Source organism: Neovison vison, chromosome 9 (genome assembly GCF_020171115.1).
Source record: "Neovison vison isolate M4711 chromosome 9, ASM_NN_V1, whole genome shotgun sequence".
Lineage (NCBI taxonomy): Eukaryota > Metazoa > Chordata > Mammalia > Carnivora > Mustelidae > Neogale > Neogale vison.
Window position 1 is genome coordinate 73642937 of NC_058099.1, and position 18085 is coordinate 73661021.

The 18085-nt window shown below is 45.0% G+C and overlaps 1 protein-coding gene across 8 annotated transcripts in view; it reads right to left on the reverse strand.

Moving 5' to 3' along the window:
• Nucleotides 1–18085, reverse strand: part of LOC122917633 (aminopeptidase O (putative)) — a 336369-nt gene that overhangs the window by 246926 nt on the left and 71358 nt on the right. For all 8 annotated transcript variants that reach the window (XR_006386419.1, XR_006386420.1, XM_044265753.1 and 5 more), the window contains one exon: nucleotides 11108–11353. Coding sequence is in view for 6 of the 8 variants with exons in the window: in XM_044265753.1 (XP_044121688.1) it covers nucleotides 11108–11353 (246 nt within the window). In the remaining 2 variants the exon portion in view is untranslated. The remainder of the gene's footprint in view (nucleotides 1–11107; nucleotides 11354–18085) is intronic.

Sequence of the window (18085 nt, forward strand, 5' to 3'; positions counted from 1 at the left end):
CAAAGGACTCCTTGCGTCCATTCACTCTTCTCACCCCAACTTTCCAGCACCACCATATATGGCTCAGAAAGCAGAGGGGACACTCAAGCTTGAAAAAGATAAATTTCAAACAGCTGCAACAGAGGTGACCCTGGACCACATAGGTAATGTCAAAATCATTCCCAAACCTGTCTCCCCAGACAGCAATGAGGCTGAGGAGGTGTCCCCGCCCCCTACCCCAGGGAAACTGGTTACCAGAAGGGGCAAGGGGCTAGGGGGGAGGGTTCTGGAGGTTGGCAGGCTTTCTGGGCCCGGTTTTCTATGGTGGCCTGGGGCCTGAGCCCCCTACCAGGCAATGTGCCCTGCTGAGCTCTGGGGCCCATAATTTCCTGATTGCTTGCAGCTCTGCAAGAAGATATCAAAGCCAGGAAGAAATGGTTTGAAGGCAAACAGAGGGGTGAGAGAGCAGGGAAGGTTGATTGGGGGATGGAGGGAGTCTGGAGGGGATGGAGGGGGAGGGGGTGGTGGGAAGGGCCTGAGGGCAGGGAGGGTTAGGCCCAGGGAGAAGAGAAATCAGAATTAAATGAAAACAGTGCTTGTAGCTGGGCCCCCTCCTTAAAGTCCTGCCATGCATGCATTAACCCTCCAACGACAAAAACAAAATCCAGGGACCTGGTGCCTGCCTGCTGGGGCACATAAAGCTTAGGGGATATAATATCTTCCAGGTGGGTGTGCCCAGGAGCACACAAAGGTGCTTGACAGGTCATTTAAAACTGACTGTCAAGGTCAAAACAAAACCACCTGCAGGTACAACTAAAATGTCTTCATCCATGCCCTCCTTTGGGCTCTCTGTTGTTGTTTGTTTTAAACCAAGGCACAGTCTGAGCGGCAGACAAGCCTGACAACTGTTCAAACATATGTACGTGCAACTTATTAGCTTGCAAATGGAGGTATCTGGAGGCTAAAAACGGGGGTGGGGGGGGGACCAAGTTAGCTGCCATTTCCGAGGGGGCAAGGGGAGGGGGTGTTGGCTGTGAATGGCTGGGCTGGAGGATGAAGGCCTTCATCCATGGAGCGCGCTCCCGATGCGGTATTTGGAAATGCTGTTTTGCACGGATGGGGCACTGAGCAGAGGCGGTTATTATGAAAGGATGGGGCCCTTGCCCTTGAGATCTGTTTATTTTGCAATTAACCAGGAGGAAGAGAGGCCCCTTCTGAACCTTCTGCTTGCGGGCCTAAAATTTAAACGCCCACTGCCTAGGCGGAGTACGCTGCCCAAGGAGTACAAGAAAATCCCAGGCTTATGATCTAACTAGCCCTTACATCAAAAAGAAAATATACGTGGATGTAAATTGCCAAATGAAATTGAATCACCTCCACCCCTGTTCAACATAAAAACTCAGACCTAATTAAATCAAAGAATGTTAAAGCTCTAAGACACTCACAGGCAATTCCAAATCAGCCCCTTACTTTTTCAAAGGAGAAAACTGGGCCAGGGAGGAAGACTTGCCTGGGGTCCCGGCCTGTCACTGGGCCCAGCCCTTCAGGAACACATCTTCCTTCAGAGTAACAGACAAAGAGCATCACCACGGAGCTTCCACACCACCCTCTTTCCTCAATCTGACAGCCTCACCTGAGAGAAGATGGCAGGGTACAGAGTCTGAGAGTCCCCAGGAAGATAGTTAACCTGTTCAGAGGTGCGCCCTCCACAAAGTCACCACCAAACACACCGCCCTCTAACACCTTAGCAAAAGCACCGGCATGGAAGTGTTGACATTGCAGATGCCAAGATCCTGCTGCTCACCCACTGAATCAGAGTCTCCATAGTGGGACACAGGTTCAAGGGATCCCGGGTTCTAGCACATCCATTGGGGTATAAAAAGAGGTAGAAATTCTTAAATTTTTTCCCCCTCCGGGTGCCTTGGTGGCACAGTTGATTACGTGTCCGACTCTTGGTTTCAGCTCAGGTTGTGATCTTGGGCTCGTGGGATGGAGCCCTGTGTTAGGCTCTGGGCTCAGTGAGGCATCTGCTTGAGATTCTCTCTCTCCCTTTACCCCTTCCATTCGTGCTCTCTCTCTCTCTCTCTCTCAAAGTTGCCAAATGAAATTGAATCACCTCTACCCCTGTTCAACATAACATTCAACATGTTCTTTAAAAATACTTTTTCTGGGCGCCTGGGTGGCTCAGTGGGTTAAGCTGCTGCCTTCGGCTCAGGTCATGATCTCAGGGTCCTGGGATCGAGGCCCACATCGGGCTCTCTGCTCAGCAGGGAGCCTGCTTCCTCCTCTCTCTCTGCCTGCCTCTCTGCCTGCCTCTCTGCCTGCTTGTGATCTCGCTCTGTCAAATAAATAAATAAAATCTTTAAAAAAAAAAAATACTTTTTCTTATCCTTTTAAATTTCTATTTTTGTGTGTATTTTGTAGTGTGCCCAGGAAATTAACACTGTACTAAATGTATACAACTTATGAACGCATAGAACTATCTGGAAGGGGTGACTGTTCAAAAAAAGATGTATAATCAGAAAAGCATGGGGCCTCCTGCACTGTGGGCCCATCTTCCTCACTGTGATAAATGTAGGCCCTTGCCAGGCCTGACACATGGCGGCCCTTCAAGTAACACTGATACCATGAAAGGTCGGCTGTACAGCAGACTCCAGGCTATTTTGGAATAGAATCATTTCTCAAAGTTTGTTTTAGGGGTTGGTTTCTTCAAGACCATTATGGTCCCATGGAAGCCACACTACCAAGGGGGGAACCCTGGGCATGGCATACAGAGGAATAGTGCACCTTCTTCTGGCCCTGTCCTCAAAAGGCACACATACACCAGGATATTAAATCAGGATAATAAGGATATTAAAGGCTTTCTTAGAAGTTCTCCAGCAAAGACTCCATTTTAACTCTGTTTAATCCATTCATTTCCTGAATTAATTAAGCCACAGTTCCTTTTCCCACATTATTAACATTCCATAAAACTAGTCTTCCTTGGAACCTGCTGCAGAAAACCCTTATTCAGACTAAAGGTTTCCTATTTCCTTTCAGCCACAGAATCAGCACTCATCACACCTGCCCACTGATACGCGTCTACCGAATCAATTCTTGGCTTTGCCTATCCAGCCCTTTCCAACTGCCAGCTTTCCATAGCACGTTCAGAAATGGCACATGTGTGGGAAAAGCCAGAAACTGCAGCTGGCTCACTCTCAGAGTAGGTCCTCAGGGTCTCTTCTATGAGGAGACCAACTCAAAAATAAGGATCTGCCAACCACAGTCCCCACAACTCATCAAGCTGGCTTCTAGGGAGCAAAGGCCGGGAGTGGGTCCCCAGGATCACAAGAGCACCACCCTCTCCTCCTCGCCACCCCAAGTCCTGGCTGGGGAGCCCTAGTATCATTCACACTCTCCTGAAAGAGAATTCTAAGATTTCCATTTTATGCTGAGAAGGGGAGGTGGTTATTTTCAGCAAGCTAACTGGGAAAGTGAAGGGCAGATTTGGCATTCTGTCTTCCCGGAACAATGTCTAGACTTTCTGAGGAGTCACCTCTATAAATAGCATGGTTAGTTAACCAAGAAATAGAACATGTTCTCCTCTGAGCTCCACTCGGGTTAAATCAGGGTGAACTTTTGCATTATACCTGCAAATCCCACAAAGTAATCAATTTCTTAAAAAGTAATCCATTTTTTTTTTTAAAGATTTTATTTTATTTATTTGACAGAGAGAAATCACAAGCAGGCAGAGAGGCAGGCAGAGAGAGAGGAGGAAGCAGGCTCCCCGCTGAGCAGAGAGCCTGATGCGGGCCTCGATCCCAGGACCCTGAGATCATGACCTGAGCTGAAGGCAGCGGCTTAACCCACTGAGCCACCCAGGCGCCCAAAAGTAATCCATTTTTTTAAGGCGCGCTTCCTCACATCTACGGCCTTTTAAGGTGAACATTACTTTTTAACAAAATGTAGCTGCTACCCTCTTCCAGTTACATTTCAGAGGTGGGGTCAAGTGACAAGGCAATTTCTCACCCACTTGATGCCCACAGGCCTCTCTGGCTCAGATGTCAGGGGGTTCCAGGTGCATATGGGCTGTGATACAACAGAGGCAATGTTTCCACCGAGCAGAGCTATTCATACACTGTACCTTGCTTGAGGACTGTTTCCAGAGTTGGCGTTTTCCCCCAAAGGAGTCTAGCCTTCAAAGAAATACATACACAGCTCCGTGCCCACATATATACATAACACGGTCCAGAAGCTGGTAGCATTTTCTCCCTCTGCGTAGTGGCCTGAAGAGTGAGAACGCACAAGATTGGGAATATTCCAACTCAGGCAACTTTGCGCATTGAATTCCATTGTTCTTTCTCACCCACAGAGTGGATGTTCTACTCAGTAATAATGCTTCTGTGGAGAAGTAAGTGGGAGGGGGGAAAATAAAAGGCTTTTCTTTGCAATGGAAAAAGGGAAAGGTAGTGCGTGCCGACTGGCCATCTCAGGCTCAAGGGCTGGAAGAGATTAGGGGCCTATGGAGAGAAGAAGATTACAAATGTAGGCAGAGGGATGATTGCTTCAGGAAGGCCTTTCAAAGGCCTGACAACTTCTCTTGAAGGATGGCCCCAGCAGTGTTCTGTGAAGGTAGAACTGTCAGTCTATGTGTGTGGAGAACAGTTCAAAGAAAACAAAACACTTAAGCATAATCTTTCAGAGCGTGAGGAATCATGGCGTAATGATGATAAAATGCTACTTCTGGGTCTGACAAGCAGCGCAGCTGTTAGATGGCAAGAAGAAGATTCTGGCTAAGCCAAAAGCTGTGAGTTCACTCTACTGTTGTTCCAACAGAATAGAGAGGGAGACGGAGCCTGGCCCCAGCATATTCATGTGATCCAAGAATTTGCCTGGTACCCAGATTCTGTGGCTGCCTCATGCTGAGCCCGTGGTGAATGCTGATCTTCATGTAGACTCCATGACACTATGATTTCCATGGACAGACCCTAAAGTAAACACATAAACCTCAGAGAGGGTTACAGAAAACATTCGCTTAAGTCTGAACCCCAGATACTAACAACCATCCCAGGATGAGGCCCTTCTACATCTTTCTCCGTGTTGCTGGCTCTATGTGACGTGGGGACATCAGAGACCCTCCTGCCCCTGCACCACAAAGAATGGAGCATACGTCCACCTTCGCCCTACCTGCCTTGCTCAGTATAAACTGGTATTGTCAAAACTAAAGCCAGGGACTCTCAGGGTCCCAGAAGAAGGTGACCTTAGGAATACCAGTTTCTGGTAAAGAAAGAAAAACACAAGAACCTTCTCTATAAGACAGAAGACACACGAGAACCTTCTCTGTAAGATAGGGAAATAAAAGTCAGATAATTTTCCCAAGAAGAAAAATAGAGACCAAAACCAAAATGGAGACATGAACCCAAACAAAGTGACAAAGGGGATGCTTGTGAGTTCAGCCTCCCGGTATGGCCCTCACTACTCCCCCACGTGTTCATCACTATGGCAGTGGCAGGGGTGCCAGTAAACAAAGAACAAGAATCTTGCAGGAAAAAGAAAAGGATGGTATGAGCTGCTTTCTATCATTCACACCCATCTACTTGAAAAACAGAAGAGAATTACTCTCGAAAACAGCAGAACGAAATGCCCCTTCAAAATATTTCTGAAAACAATCCACTCGGAAAGAAATTTAAGAATTTGAGAGTTTGGGAGACAAAGAGCAATCACAAAGAAACAAAACCCACACGTAGACAACTGCCCACCCCCACCCCAAATCCTTAGCACGTCAGAGAGAGGAGAGCTGGCAACTCTTGGGAAGAGAAAGGTACACTTGTTCATGGCTCAGATCAGATTCCCAAAGGAGAGAATCACTATGGTTGCATGCTGCATTGAAACCATGAAGTCACAGCCCCCCGAAAGTAAAGGACTGTTTAAAAATATGGCATTTTCAGTCTGTTGGGGGGTCGGGGGACAAAAACTTCACGTAGAAGCCAACAAAGAACAAGCACAGAAAAATTCCCAAAGCTGTGAAACCTTACTACTTAAGATAATGACAGAAATTTATGACTGCTTCCTTTACCGGCAGAAAGGAGCACAATTAGAAGGCTGCAAACAACAGGCCTTTTGTACCAGCATGTTATGTTTTGCTTATTCTATTACACATTGGCTGGGAGATAAGAATAAACAGGACAACACCCTGTCTAACCCCAGGAGGAGGGGGCGGAGGGAAAGCTGGTGACGGTCATTCTTGGGCGTGTATGTGCACACCGTTCATTCCCAAATTGAGGTACTTGAGAAAATTGTGCCTACAACAGTCAGGAACTAGTATAAGCACCCAGAAGCCTTTTATTGCACAATCACATCTTTTAGAACAAGCCACGTATAATAGGGAGCTTCAAAGTCTTTCGTCGCTGCGAAGCCCACTGAAGGTATTTAAGTAATTGATGATTATTTCTCTCTGCTCCCTATCAATCCTATTTGTGCTCAGTCTTTGAGAAACTTAAAAATTAGGATGAGCAATCATAGAAACACTGCCTCCCTCCCCGTGACGCGCCATGTCAGAAAAGCTGGGAAGGAATCCATCAGCCGCGAGCGGGGAAGGAAAACATGGAGCCCTGGGCCTGCTTTCTCCCTGCTCCCCAAATGGAGAGCTGCTGGTCCTTGCACCAGGAGCTCTGAGGCTCCTGCAGTGGCGAATTCTGCTCAAGGACAGCAGTTGCTAAGCCAAGGCAGGTTCTCACCAGCCAATCACAAGACGGTATGGCACTGCTGGTCCTCTAACTGAGAAAAGACTTGGCCTCTCTTGCGACCCTCCTCTCCCCATAACACCTGATGGCCTGGAACCACCAATCCTCGCTCAGCCGCTGCCATGTCTCACTCTCCTCGGACTGGTGCACAGGTGGCTCGGTGACTTAAGACCTGAGGGACTGTGGGACCTCCTGGCACCCAAAATTGGGAGTGTAAGGAAGGAACTAAGAAAAGCCACTCTAAAAGCTCGCGGCCCTCCAGCCACGCTGCCCGCCTTTCTGCTCCTCCGGCCCATCTCAGGGGTTCCCGCTTAGAGGCCTTTGGACCTGAACTCCCTCAGCCTGGGTTTTCTTTTCCCCCAGATTGTTCATGAGGCTGGCTCCTTTCTGTTCTTCAAGTCTCACGGTACCTGCCACTCTTTAAAGAAGCCTTTGCCCACCACCACCCCAGACCTTAACAACCACTCTGTCACTGACTTGGTTTTTATTGTTCAAAGCATACATCTTAGTTCCTGATTTTAAAGTACACAATTCTCTCCCCTGACTAGTACGTAAGTTCCGTGATGACAGAGATCGCATCAGTCTTGTTCTCCCCTGCAGACTCGGCATCTTAAATCCTACCTGGCACACACAGTATGGGCTTAATAGAAATTTACTGGACGGATGAATAGATGAATAAATAAACAAACAATGAACAGACGAACAAGACAATCTGGTATGAAACCAGTGGAAAAACGAGTCAAAGCAGAACTGTCGCCTAATGTCTGCCACGCGGCCACGTCCCCCTCCCCCCCGAATTTTCCAAGTGGAACCAGGGGTGAAGCTACCGATGAATGGTAGAGTTGGGAAGTAGAGTCACAGAAAACACAGCTTTTTTTTAGTCAATTCTCTAGACATAAAACCGCTCTGAAATGATTTGCAGGAGATTCTTGAAATTCAAACAGAGGAAGGGGAAAAAAAAGAATGTATTTGGATGTCAGCAAGCTAGTTCTGCCAACCTAATTATGCCCCGTGACATGTAATTGTGAGCTGCTGAAAGACAAATGGTGAAGCAAAGCATTTATTATAAACACGAAAGAGGTAAGACTGAGGTGTTAATTTTTAAGCAACTGTCATAAATCTGGTTCCAGGATATTATTCCATTAACATTATTATTATAACAAAGAACGTAAGCATGATGATGAGCTCCTTTCATGTATTTCTCAATACCTGGGAAATGAGGCTCACTCGTCCATCCCTAGCTGAGACACCTGAGAAACTATGAGAACACAATGAAAATGGCAGAATGCTGATTATATCAACATGAAGAGAGTGTGTCTATATGTTCTGGAGATTCACATAAAATGCATTCATATCTCTGGCTAGACACCATATTACTCAATTGAAAAAAGGTACACTCCACAGCTCCTTATATGGCAGACTCGGCCTCCATGGAAGGTACAAACAAAACGAAACAAAAACAAAGAGCCTACATGCACTAAATGAGAAAATTACAGACTAGAACTAGTCGGTAGTGTCTTAAAGGCAAACTAGGGATTTTTCTCAGAATCAGAACAGAATGAAAGTATCTCTACCCTGGAACAGTGACTAAAAAAAGGAAGGGTGAGGTTGATAAGTCATGGTTCCTCTTATACAAAAAGGTGACCAAAAACCACAACATGCAGTCTTGAAAGATAGTCTAGTTACTGTTATGTTGGAAAAGCATTCCAAGTTCTAAAACGCTGTCTTTTTGTCATTTACCTGCTGATTAACTGATTGGTCATTATCATACATTAAATTATACAAGTGTGTTTCTCCCCACTCTATTGAAATATCAGAATCGGGCTCCAAAGAGAGAGGAGAGTTTTATGCTTAGCCATACAAACTCTGATGTGTAATATTTAAAACACAGTGAAATCTTTATGGATGTCATCCAAAAACTTAAAAAATTCTTCAAAATGGTCACTAACATTTTACCTACTTTAGTTCATGTGGGAATGTTTAATGCCATTCACCGAAAATGAATACTACACTGGTATAAAATGGTATTCGTTATGATTAAGACCTAATCACTAAAGAAGTCCAGAGGTATGGAATTTATGATCTTGCATATATGTTTACAAAATGTGGACTCGGCAAAAAACCATTTAATCTACCAAGAAATCCTTTGATCTCTAGTGCATTACAATGAACAAAAACAATGACAAGTTTCGTACGGAGGTCTTTTGGGATGGCTCCTACTAGACTTGGGATTTTTCTGTTCCTGTTTAGGGGACAGAGCTGACCTATAAGACTGTCATTTTTTGTTCCAGCTTTGCTTTTACAGAGCCCTAAGCAAAACCCTGACCATAAATAAGGCAGCAGGGCCCCGGGAGCCAGCTGAGTCATAAACCCCACTCAATCGCATGTGGCTCAAGGTGTTGGGATCCCTAGAGAGTCAAGCCAAGCAAGTGGAATCAATTTAGGCCCGAGTTAGGAAAAACAGAGTGCTTCTCCCCTCCCCCGACAGTCTCCCTCTGCAGTGGAAGATACCACAATCCCCCTCCGCAGCTCAAATACGGGGAACAGTAACTAAGCCCAGGAAAACATCTAGACCAGGGCAGACTACTCCACAGTCTAAAATGGAAGAAAAAAATGGGAGGAAAATGATATTTGACAACCAACCACAAATTTTTAAATGTACGGTTCTTCTGTTTTTAAGCATAAAAGCAGTCTTGTTGCTGCTGAGTTATTATCACCATATTTTCTGACATTGGTGCCCAGTACCATTTGGCCTTAGGGTTCTTAGGCTTCTTATTTTCAAAATACAGAGTTAAGCATGTTTAAGTCACTTTAAATATCCCAAAAAGCAGCAAACCCACTGCCTACCTGCTTGGGCACGCAAAGCTGCAAAGAGAGGCTTTGCAGAATGGCCCGCAGGTCAACAAATTCTGGTTTTGGCAGACTGCTCTCGGGAAGGAGCTACAGAAAATGAGGTCCTCTGTATGAAAAATACTCTGCCTCTGGTTCCCTCAGGTCAGAACTTAGAACTCTTAGTAAACATGCCCTGAAAAACTGCGACTCTCATCAAGTGTTAAAAACTCCCAAATAAACACAGCCCCTCAAAACTGGGTACAAATGAGAAACATTTAATGAACAACCCTTTCTTCGCCAATAATTCTGCTTAAATTAAGTCCAGCAGACTCTTCAAAGGGACCAAAGAAGCCCCCTTGTTAAGACAAATTCTATTTATAGACATCCCAAACAATACTGATGCATATTACCAAATATATATAATTATCTTAGTTTCTACATTCCCATTATCTTCATAAATACGGGATAAAAAATCAGCCTAAATGACTTTCTCAGACCTCCTCAAGGATTAAGAATAGCCAGCCAGCTTTAAAAAGTATACATATGTAGTAAAGATCAAAAGCAAATGTTCTGGTCAGTTCTTTTCTACTCATGGGTTTTACGAAGAATGTATGCAGTTTTCAGGGAAAACACCACAAATGACAGCTGTTCAAAAGCATGGAAATTAATTGGCAGCAGGAATTTCCTTGACTAATAGGGGAAAAACTTAAAGTCACATGCTTTGATGAGCTTATTTTTCCTATCCTTAGTAAAGCATATTCGCTGTTAATGATTAAGATTTTCAAACAAATATAACTGAGTAAAATCCTGAGTACATAACAAGTAAAATGCTGAGGGGAAACGCAGGTATCTATTACTGAATGAACAACAGCATTAATGAATGAGTTTTAGATGAAAATAATATAAAGGGAAAGGTTCAACTTGCATGTCTTAATCTTCCATGAGAGCAAAACTGAGATAACAGTAAGACTAATGCATTTATTATATTAAAAAATAGTAGCAAGACAAGTGACTCCTCTCACCCCACCCCACCCCCACCCAGTAAGCCATCTGCTTTGAGCTGTTTTTCCAGCAGTGGTGATGGATTTACACTGATCCATCCACAGTCTCTCTGACACAGGGGCTCTCAAGTCATTGCCCTTGTGACCAATGGCGAGAATGGATGAGACAGCTGGTCAGGATTAGGTGAGCAGCCTGTGGCCCTGGAACTAAGTTGTGTGCTCTGCCCAGAGCTATGACCTTGGGCTCGTTAGCATTATGCTCTCACCACCTAAGCTAACCAGCCACTCATCAGCCATGATCCAACATACATCACTCTGCGGGCACAATGTGTTTTTAATCCGGGCAACAACACGAGCTTTTTATTTTCAAGGCAGTGGATTGAGCCCATGACACGTAATGGCTCCCTCCCATGTGGTGGAGTCCACACACAAACCACCTCTCAAGGCAGCAAAGAGATGTCCAAGCATGGCCACCCTAGTCAAATGGCAGCTCTGACAGAGCTCAGGGAAAGCAGAAAATCATCAAAGGAATTCCGAAGCATGTAATCCTAGTGCCGCCGTGGCACAACATACCTGGCCATCCCCAGACTCGGGAAGTTGGCAGGAACGATGAGGATGTCCAGCCTGGAGAACGGGTGAGTTCCCAGGACAGAGTGCGCTGCCGAGAGGCAGGGAGGGATCAAATGCAGGAGGGTCTCTTGACAGGCATCTTGGAGGCACAGTGGGGCAAAGACCCGATGAGGAATAATTTCCTGGGTGGTAGCAGAAGGATTCTGGAAGCGGCAGGGGTACTCCATGTGACCACAAATGCCAACATACCTGGGAATGACATGAAATAAAGAGATGCGTTTTATGGTAAATCAGGTTTATTCTTGTTGCCATTGAGGTGAGCAACTCTCGCAGATGTGCACAACTTCTAAGAGACAGTGGCTCAGATGGGCTCACAATCCAGGCAGTTCAATTGAATTCTTGCCTTGTCTGTTTCTGTGCAGCAGTGAAAACCTATTGGTTGAAATACTTTTTGACGTGCTGAAATTCTGAGTAGCTTCAATCTAAGCTAAGTGAAAGTAGATTTTACGACTTATTTTAGAATAACAGGGGAAAACCCTTCAATACTCAAAACAACGAAAACAACCCCCTCCTGAAAATAAAACGTAAAATTTCTGCCCTCAGAAATGTGCTTTTCAAATATCACGTGGAAAAAAAAAATCTCCAAATCAGAAACAATTCGTAACTCAGAACGTTAAGGATGGTACAAAGCCAAATTTGGGATCCCATTCTGGAATATCCTAGAAAAAAATATATGGACTCAGGAAGAATAATGAACCAAATGACAGGATAGGTTTCAACTTTTCAAAAGAACACAACCCATTTTACTAAAAAGTATCTAGGTGCTCTTACTAAAGAAGTTGTGTTCTTAGGGAATAATACGGAGGCATTCTTGAAATGACACTTTTCCCAGTGCTCTTTCGGTACAAATGGAACTGAATCAACCTTTTAAGAAACAGATCGGAGCCCAGCCGGTACCATCCAAGCCGCCAGTTATTCTGTCAAAGGCGGAGCTGAACAAGAATTCCTAGAACCTGACTCATAGGCCTCCAGAGAACTTATCTACCCTCAGAAACCCACATCAAAGGGAACTCTCTTTTTTGGCCTGTTAACACATCCTTTATTCAAACACAATGGAAAGCCCCTCTAATTTTAATTTACAAATTATAATTCTAACTACCAGTGCTTGTTGGAGTCACAGCACAGTGAATAACGAAAAACCTTAAAATGCTGGCATGTCCCAAGAGGGGTGCACCACAACAATAACTCCTCTCCAGATTTCTGAAGTGTCTTTCACTCATCCAAGGCCAGCACTGCCCAAGGAGATCCACATAACTATGGAGATTAGCCTTGCCCTCCCCCAGCCGGGTGTGTAGAACAACGGCTTCCAGCACAGAGACATTTCACCCCTGGTGAGTGTAAGAAAAATGGTAATAAACTGACCATTCAATGGTAATGACTGACATTGAATGCTAGCCAATACCCCTGGACTGATACCCTTGCTTTATGGAGAAAGTTGAGGCAAGGTGCCTGCTGGTAAACATTTAATTGAAAGTGTTACAAATGTCTACACCATGACAAGGACTCAAAGGTCTCATGAAGCCATTTATTGAGTTAACCACCTAATATATTTACATAAATGTATAATGGGCGATAATAATTTAAGCTCACACTCTACTAAAAAACTTCCATAGCACATGAAATAATGGAGAGGCTGCAGGTATGGAGGCATCTTCAGAACAAAGCTGAGGCTTAAGTTTAAATTCTATCAAAGCACAATTTCGCAGAGGCATTCCACGGGCCTATCTAGAAATGCATCATAGGGTCACTATCTCTTGCAGGCAAGAGAGGTCAGAGAATAGTTGGAGGTATAACAAAAAGTCAGTTTGAGGGGCACTGGGTGGCTCAGTCTGTTGAGCACCTGGCTCTTGATTTCAGCTTGGGTCATGATATCAGGGTTGCACTGGGCATGGGGCCTGTTGGGATTCTCTCTCTCCTTCTCCCTCTGCCCCTCTCCCCTCCCCAGCTCAAGGGCTCACACTCTCTCTCCCCAAAAAAAAGCCAATTTGTTGAAGAGAAAAGGTGAGTTAAATTCTCTCTGGACACAGACGGCTTTAGCTAGGGGAATGAAGGTTATTCCAGCTAGGTGTATTAGCACCATTTTTCATGATCAAAGCCTGGGAGAAAATGCGGGGCTTTAACACAATCAAGCTATGGATAAGTGAGACCATTAAGGCTCCCAATAAAATGGAAGTGGCACCCGGGTGGCTCAGTCAATTAAGCATCAGACTCTTGATTTCGGGTCAGTTCATGATCTCAGGGTCCTGAGATGGATCCCAGCATCAGGCTCTGCACTCAGCAGGGAGTCTGCTTAACATCTCTTTCTTGCCCTCTGCCCCTCCCTGCCGCCAGCTCACGTGCATGTGATCTCTCGCTCTCTCTCTCTCTCTCTCAAATAAATAAATAAATAAATAAATAAATAAATAAAATCTTTTAAAAAATGGAAGTGGCATCAGGAAAGAGGACACAAAGGTTCTGACGTCAGGATCAGGAAAGCTGGGCTTAGTGCTGTTCTCAGACGGGCTAACTGTGATATGAGGCAAGCCCCCCACTACTTGAAGTCTCTTTCTTGTCTAACGTGGTCTCACAAAAATGGCTGCAGGGGCAGGGGAGGAATTGATTAGAGGGAACTTACTAGGTGCTGGAATGTTCTCTGTCAGTTTAGGGTATAAACAATGGTCAAAAACTCATCAAGCCAAATGCTTAAGATCTGTGCATTTTAGTATATGTTAATTATACTTTAATTAAAAACAAATCAAAAAATGGTTTCTAAGGCTTCTTCTGGCGCTGCGACTCTATGGCAACTCTCCACATGAGGCCGTCGCCTCTCTTCATGCCAACAGCCTTGTTCCTGAAGTGGTGAGGGAATACTGTACATTTATAATGTCATGAATAGTCCCCCATGAAGCCAGAATTAACTCAAAGATGCTTCCTTTCCCACTAACCTTCAGCTGTTCATTTCTGTGTCTGTGCCCACTCCTACCTACTCACAGTATCATCAGCAAATCAGACCTTTGTAAATCACTATTCCCTATGCCTACACTCGTAATCAGGGTAAATATTGTACTAGTTAAGATTAATAATAATGCTTGATTGTTATTTATAAATAATCTGCACTGGCGATGAGAATAATAAACAATAACTCCTCCCACAAATGCTACTGAATATTTATTACATGCCAAGAACTGTTCTGAACACTTCATGTGCATTATCCCAATTAATCCACACAACATTCCTAAGGAATAGTAACTATTCTTTTCATCGCACTGTGAGTCATCATAAGCTCCTCCCTCCCAACCTTCCTTTCCAAGTACTGCATTAATCTTCTTGAGTAAATTTAGGTCCTGGATTTTTCTAGAAGCTAGCTCAGCTGCTCTGTGGTTCTCTGGTTTCCTGTTCTTCCTTGTCAATGTTGCCCATTAATACTGCCAAGAGTGGGAAGAACTGGTGAAATAAATATTAGGCTGGTAAATGATGGGAACCAGATCATTGGTTCCCTCTCCTATGATTGCTGGGCTGAAATTTTTTATAAGAGGTCTCTCCATGGAAGAAGGGTTGACTACGTTTTACTCAGAATGACAAGACTGGAAATTGCCTAAAGAGGTTCTCTCTTTCAGTCCTCCTCTTGTTTCAAGAACGAGATGTATTGAAAGTAGCTGACACAGACACTTCCCTGTCATAGGCTCAAAAGGAATCACTGGAAGTTTCCCCTGGGAATGCATGTCCATTTTTCACAGTTCTACCTGACACTTCAGTAATTACTTCCCGCATTCTTGTTCTACTCAAGGCACCCCAAGGTATGCTGCGGACACACATATGAATAAATTTCCAACCCTACCTTTGAGGAGTTTATATTTTGGTTGGAAGAAAAAATTTAAAATTCTGATGAGTACAGTGACACAGTAAGATGGTTAGACAATTTCTTAACATATTTTAGCAGGCAGAGTAGATGCTTGGATACCGTAAAAATCACAAGTGTTCAAAATGCCACCACCAGCCCCCAATGAGTCGTTGACAATGATGTCAACATACACAATGATGTGGTCGTGTCTGAAAGTTGGATGGGTTTCCTTAGGGCATTCTAGGATATTATAAAGCAAAATGCAGTATGTGCTATAAAAACCAGAAGGCTGAACTACACCAGGGAGCCAGGGCTGGAGAAATCACACCAAGCCAGGAAGATCTGGAAAGGCTTCTCTCCTAGCAAAGGGTATACTGGAAATTGGCAGTTTTTCCCTCATGATTTAAAATCATTCCTTCTTTCCTAGCCTTTCAAAGGTACAGAAATAGGGCCTGCAAGGTCCACAGGCCATTTTCCATAGACTTCACAACGCTCAAAAAGACTGCTTCTCCTACCAAGCCATTCCCTTCTTTAGGATGAGCAACCTCAGTGCCTTTTCTCCTTCGTGGTACATATTTTCCACGCTTTTAATCATTTTTGCTCAGTTCCTCTGGACTTTATCCAAGTTTCCTGTCGTGCTTAAACTGTATGGGCCCAAAGTAAGACAATGCTTTACCAAAGGTCTCAGAGGTTAAACATAATACAAAGATTCCTCTGTGGCTAGAGATGGTAATGCTGCAGCCGAAGAAAATTAATAAACTTTCAATGGTTTACCTAAGTGCCTTCTAATTAACATATTTACCAAAACGCTCCCCCAGAGTGGGCCAGAGCACGTGTGGAATTGGAGCTGGAAGAGGGAATGTTTTTCCTATAATTTAGCCCACATGAGCAGTGCTCAAAAGTTCAGTGACCAGTACTTTGGCCAAATTTCTGGGACCCAGATGAACACTTTAGGCAAATGAAAGCCTGTGGTATATAAGGCCCCTATAAAAGTTACATTTACGTGAATTGAACTGGTGGTCTCAGAAGGGTTTGAAGTGGAAGAGGGGGGTGGGGAAGGCAAGGGGACCAGATGTGAACATAACCAAAAACACGACTGCAGTTGGCACTTCAGAGTACCTTTGTTGGCAAACTGAGCACGGAGCCAGAGATTTAATGGATAAAAGCACAAAGCTACCCTCTGATGACTAAAGACAGCGCACACGAAGCGCGCAGCCAGGGGAGGATTAAGCAAATGCAAGCTATTATTTTATCAGCAGTACATTTCTGATGGACAAGCACGGTGATAAATGAAGGGAAAACTTAGTCATAGCATGTCAGACATGGAAGAGTGTGTGGGAAGGACTCCATGCCCTAGGCCTCGCGCTCCCACATGAGAGTGTGCCTCCCTGGACTGGGCCTCGCGTTCCCACATGAGAGCATGCCTCCCTGGACTGGCACCTTTGACCTGGCTTGAGTTGCTCTGATCGGGTTGGCCACACGGGGCTTCCTCTTTTCTAATCTGCTTGCCCACAGACAGGGGACATTTTGGACACGAGGCAGGCTGTGTGGGCCTGGGTTGTGGAGGTAACTAGATGGGTGAGTCCGTCTAGCTTGGGAACGGAGTATCAGAAAGCCCACTGAGGCCGTACCCCTGAGCTGTCCCGAATTCACCTTCTGTCAGTTATGAAACTTCCTGTGCTCTCCTTTTGCCTGTGTCACAGCTGGTTGTCAATTCAAAAGGACATGAAAAGAGTCATACTGGACCCCTTCTCCTAAACCCAACCAGAATTTCAGATGCCGTCTCTTCCCCGAATGCCAACGTGAAGGGGCCATGGCCTCCTCCTTCAGAATTATGGCTGAAAACAACAGGGAAAGCCACCTCAGTGGCCTCTGGGCAGCAGAGGGAACACATAAGAAATGCTTGCTGCCCACTCCCCAACCTTGTATCCCTGGGAATATGGCTAGAAAGACAAAAGAACACGTTTCTTCCTTTGCCTTCCCCTGAGGCGCACAGACTTCAACTGCACATGTCCTCTGATGGTCAAGCAGCCCCAAAGCTGCTTCTTTACTATAAAGAATTGGAGACCCCCAAGCCAAGTCTTTATTCCACAGAGCAGGAAAGTTTGGCTTTGCCCCAAGAAACCTACCCAAGCAGCACAGACGGCACCTTCACACTCAAAGGCAGAACTCTCAACTTCCATCCTCTGTACCAGTGTAACACATTACAATCAGTAACAGTGACTCAGTATGGGACTGACTCTCCAGATATGAAGCTGGACTGGACTCCAGGCGAGGCATGGACATTATACACAGCTTTTAAAAGTCCCCAGATAGGGGCACCTGAGTGATGCAGTCAGCTAAGCATCTGAGTCTGGGTTTTGGCTCAAGCCACGATCTTGGGGTCCTGGGATCAAGAACCACATGGGACTCCACGTAGAGTCTGCTTAAGATTCTCTCTCCCTCTCCCTCCCCTTCTACTGCTCCTGCTTACGCTCTCTAAATTAAATAAATATATCTTAAAAAAAAAAAAAAGAATGTCCCCAGGTAAGATTCTGAATCACCTCTGTATGGAGTTAAGCCCAGATAGGAATCCAGGTGTTATAACTCAGTAGAGCTATGAACCCGGACACATTGCTGTCTAAAGCCTCAGTACCTTTATCTATAAAACAGAGAACATAAAGCCTATCTATCTTATAGGCATACCCTCAGGACTAACCAAGATGACACTTAGATCAAGACTTTCCCTGACTTCGGGGCGCCTGGGTGGCTCAATGGGTTAAGCCTCTGCCTTCAGCCTGGGTCATGATCTCAGGGTCCTGGGATGGAGCCCCCGATCGTGCTCTCTGCTCAGCAGGGAGGCTGCTTCCTCCCCCACCCCGCCTGTCTCTCTGCCTACTTGTGATCTCTGTCAAATAAATAAAATCTTTAAAAAGAAAGAAAAAAGACTTTCCCTGACTTCAAACATCCAGTGATTTTGGTATCAATTCAGGATGGGCTAGAATACGTTGAATAACAAACATCCCCAGTGTTTCAGTGGCTTAAAAAAAAAAGTTTATTTCTTGCTCATAACAAGTCCACTGAGGATCCAAGTAATTCTCCAGGGCACCTGTCCTCCCCAC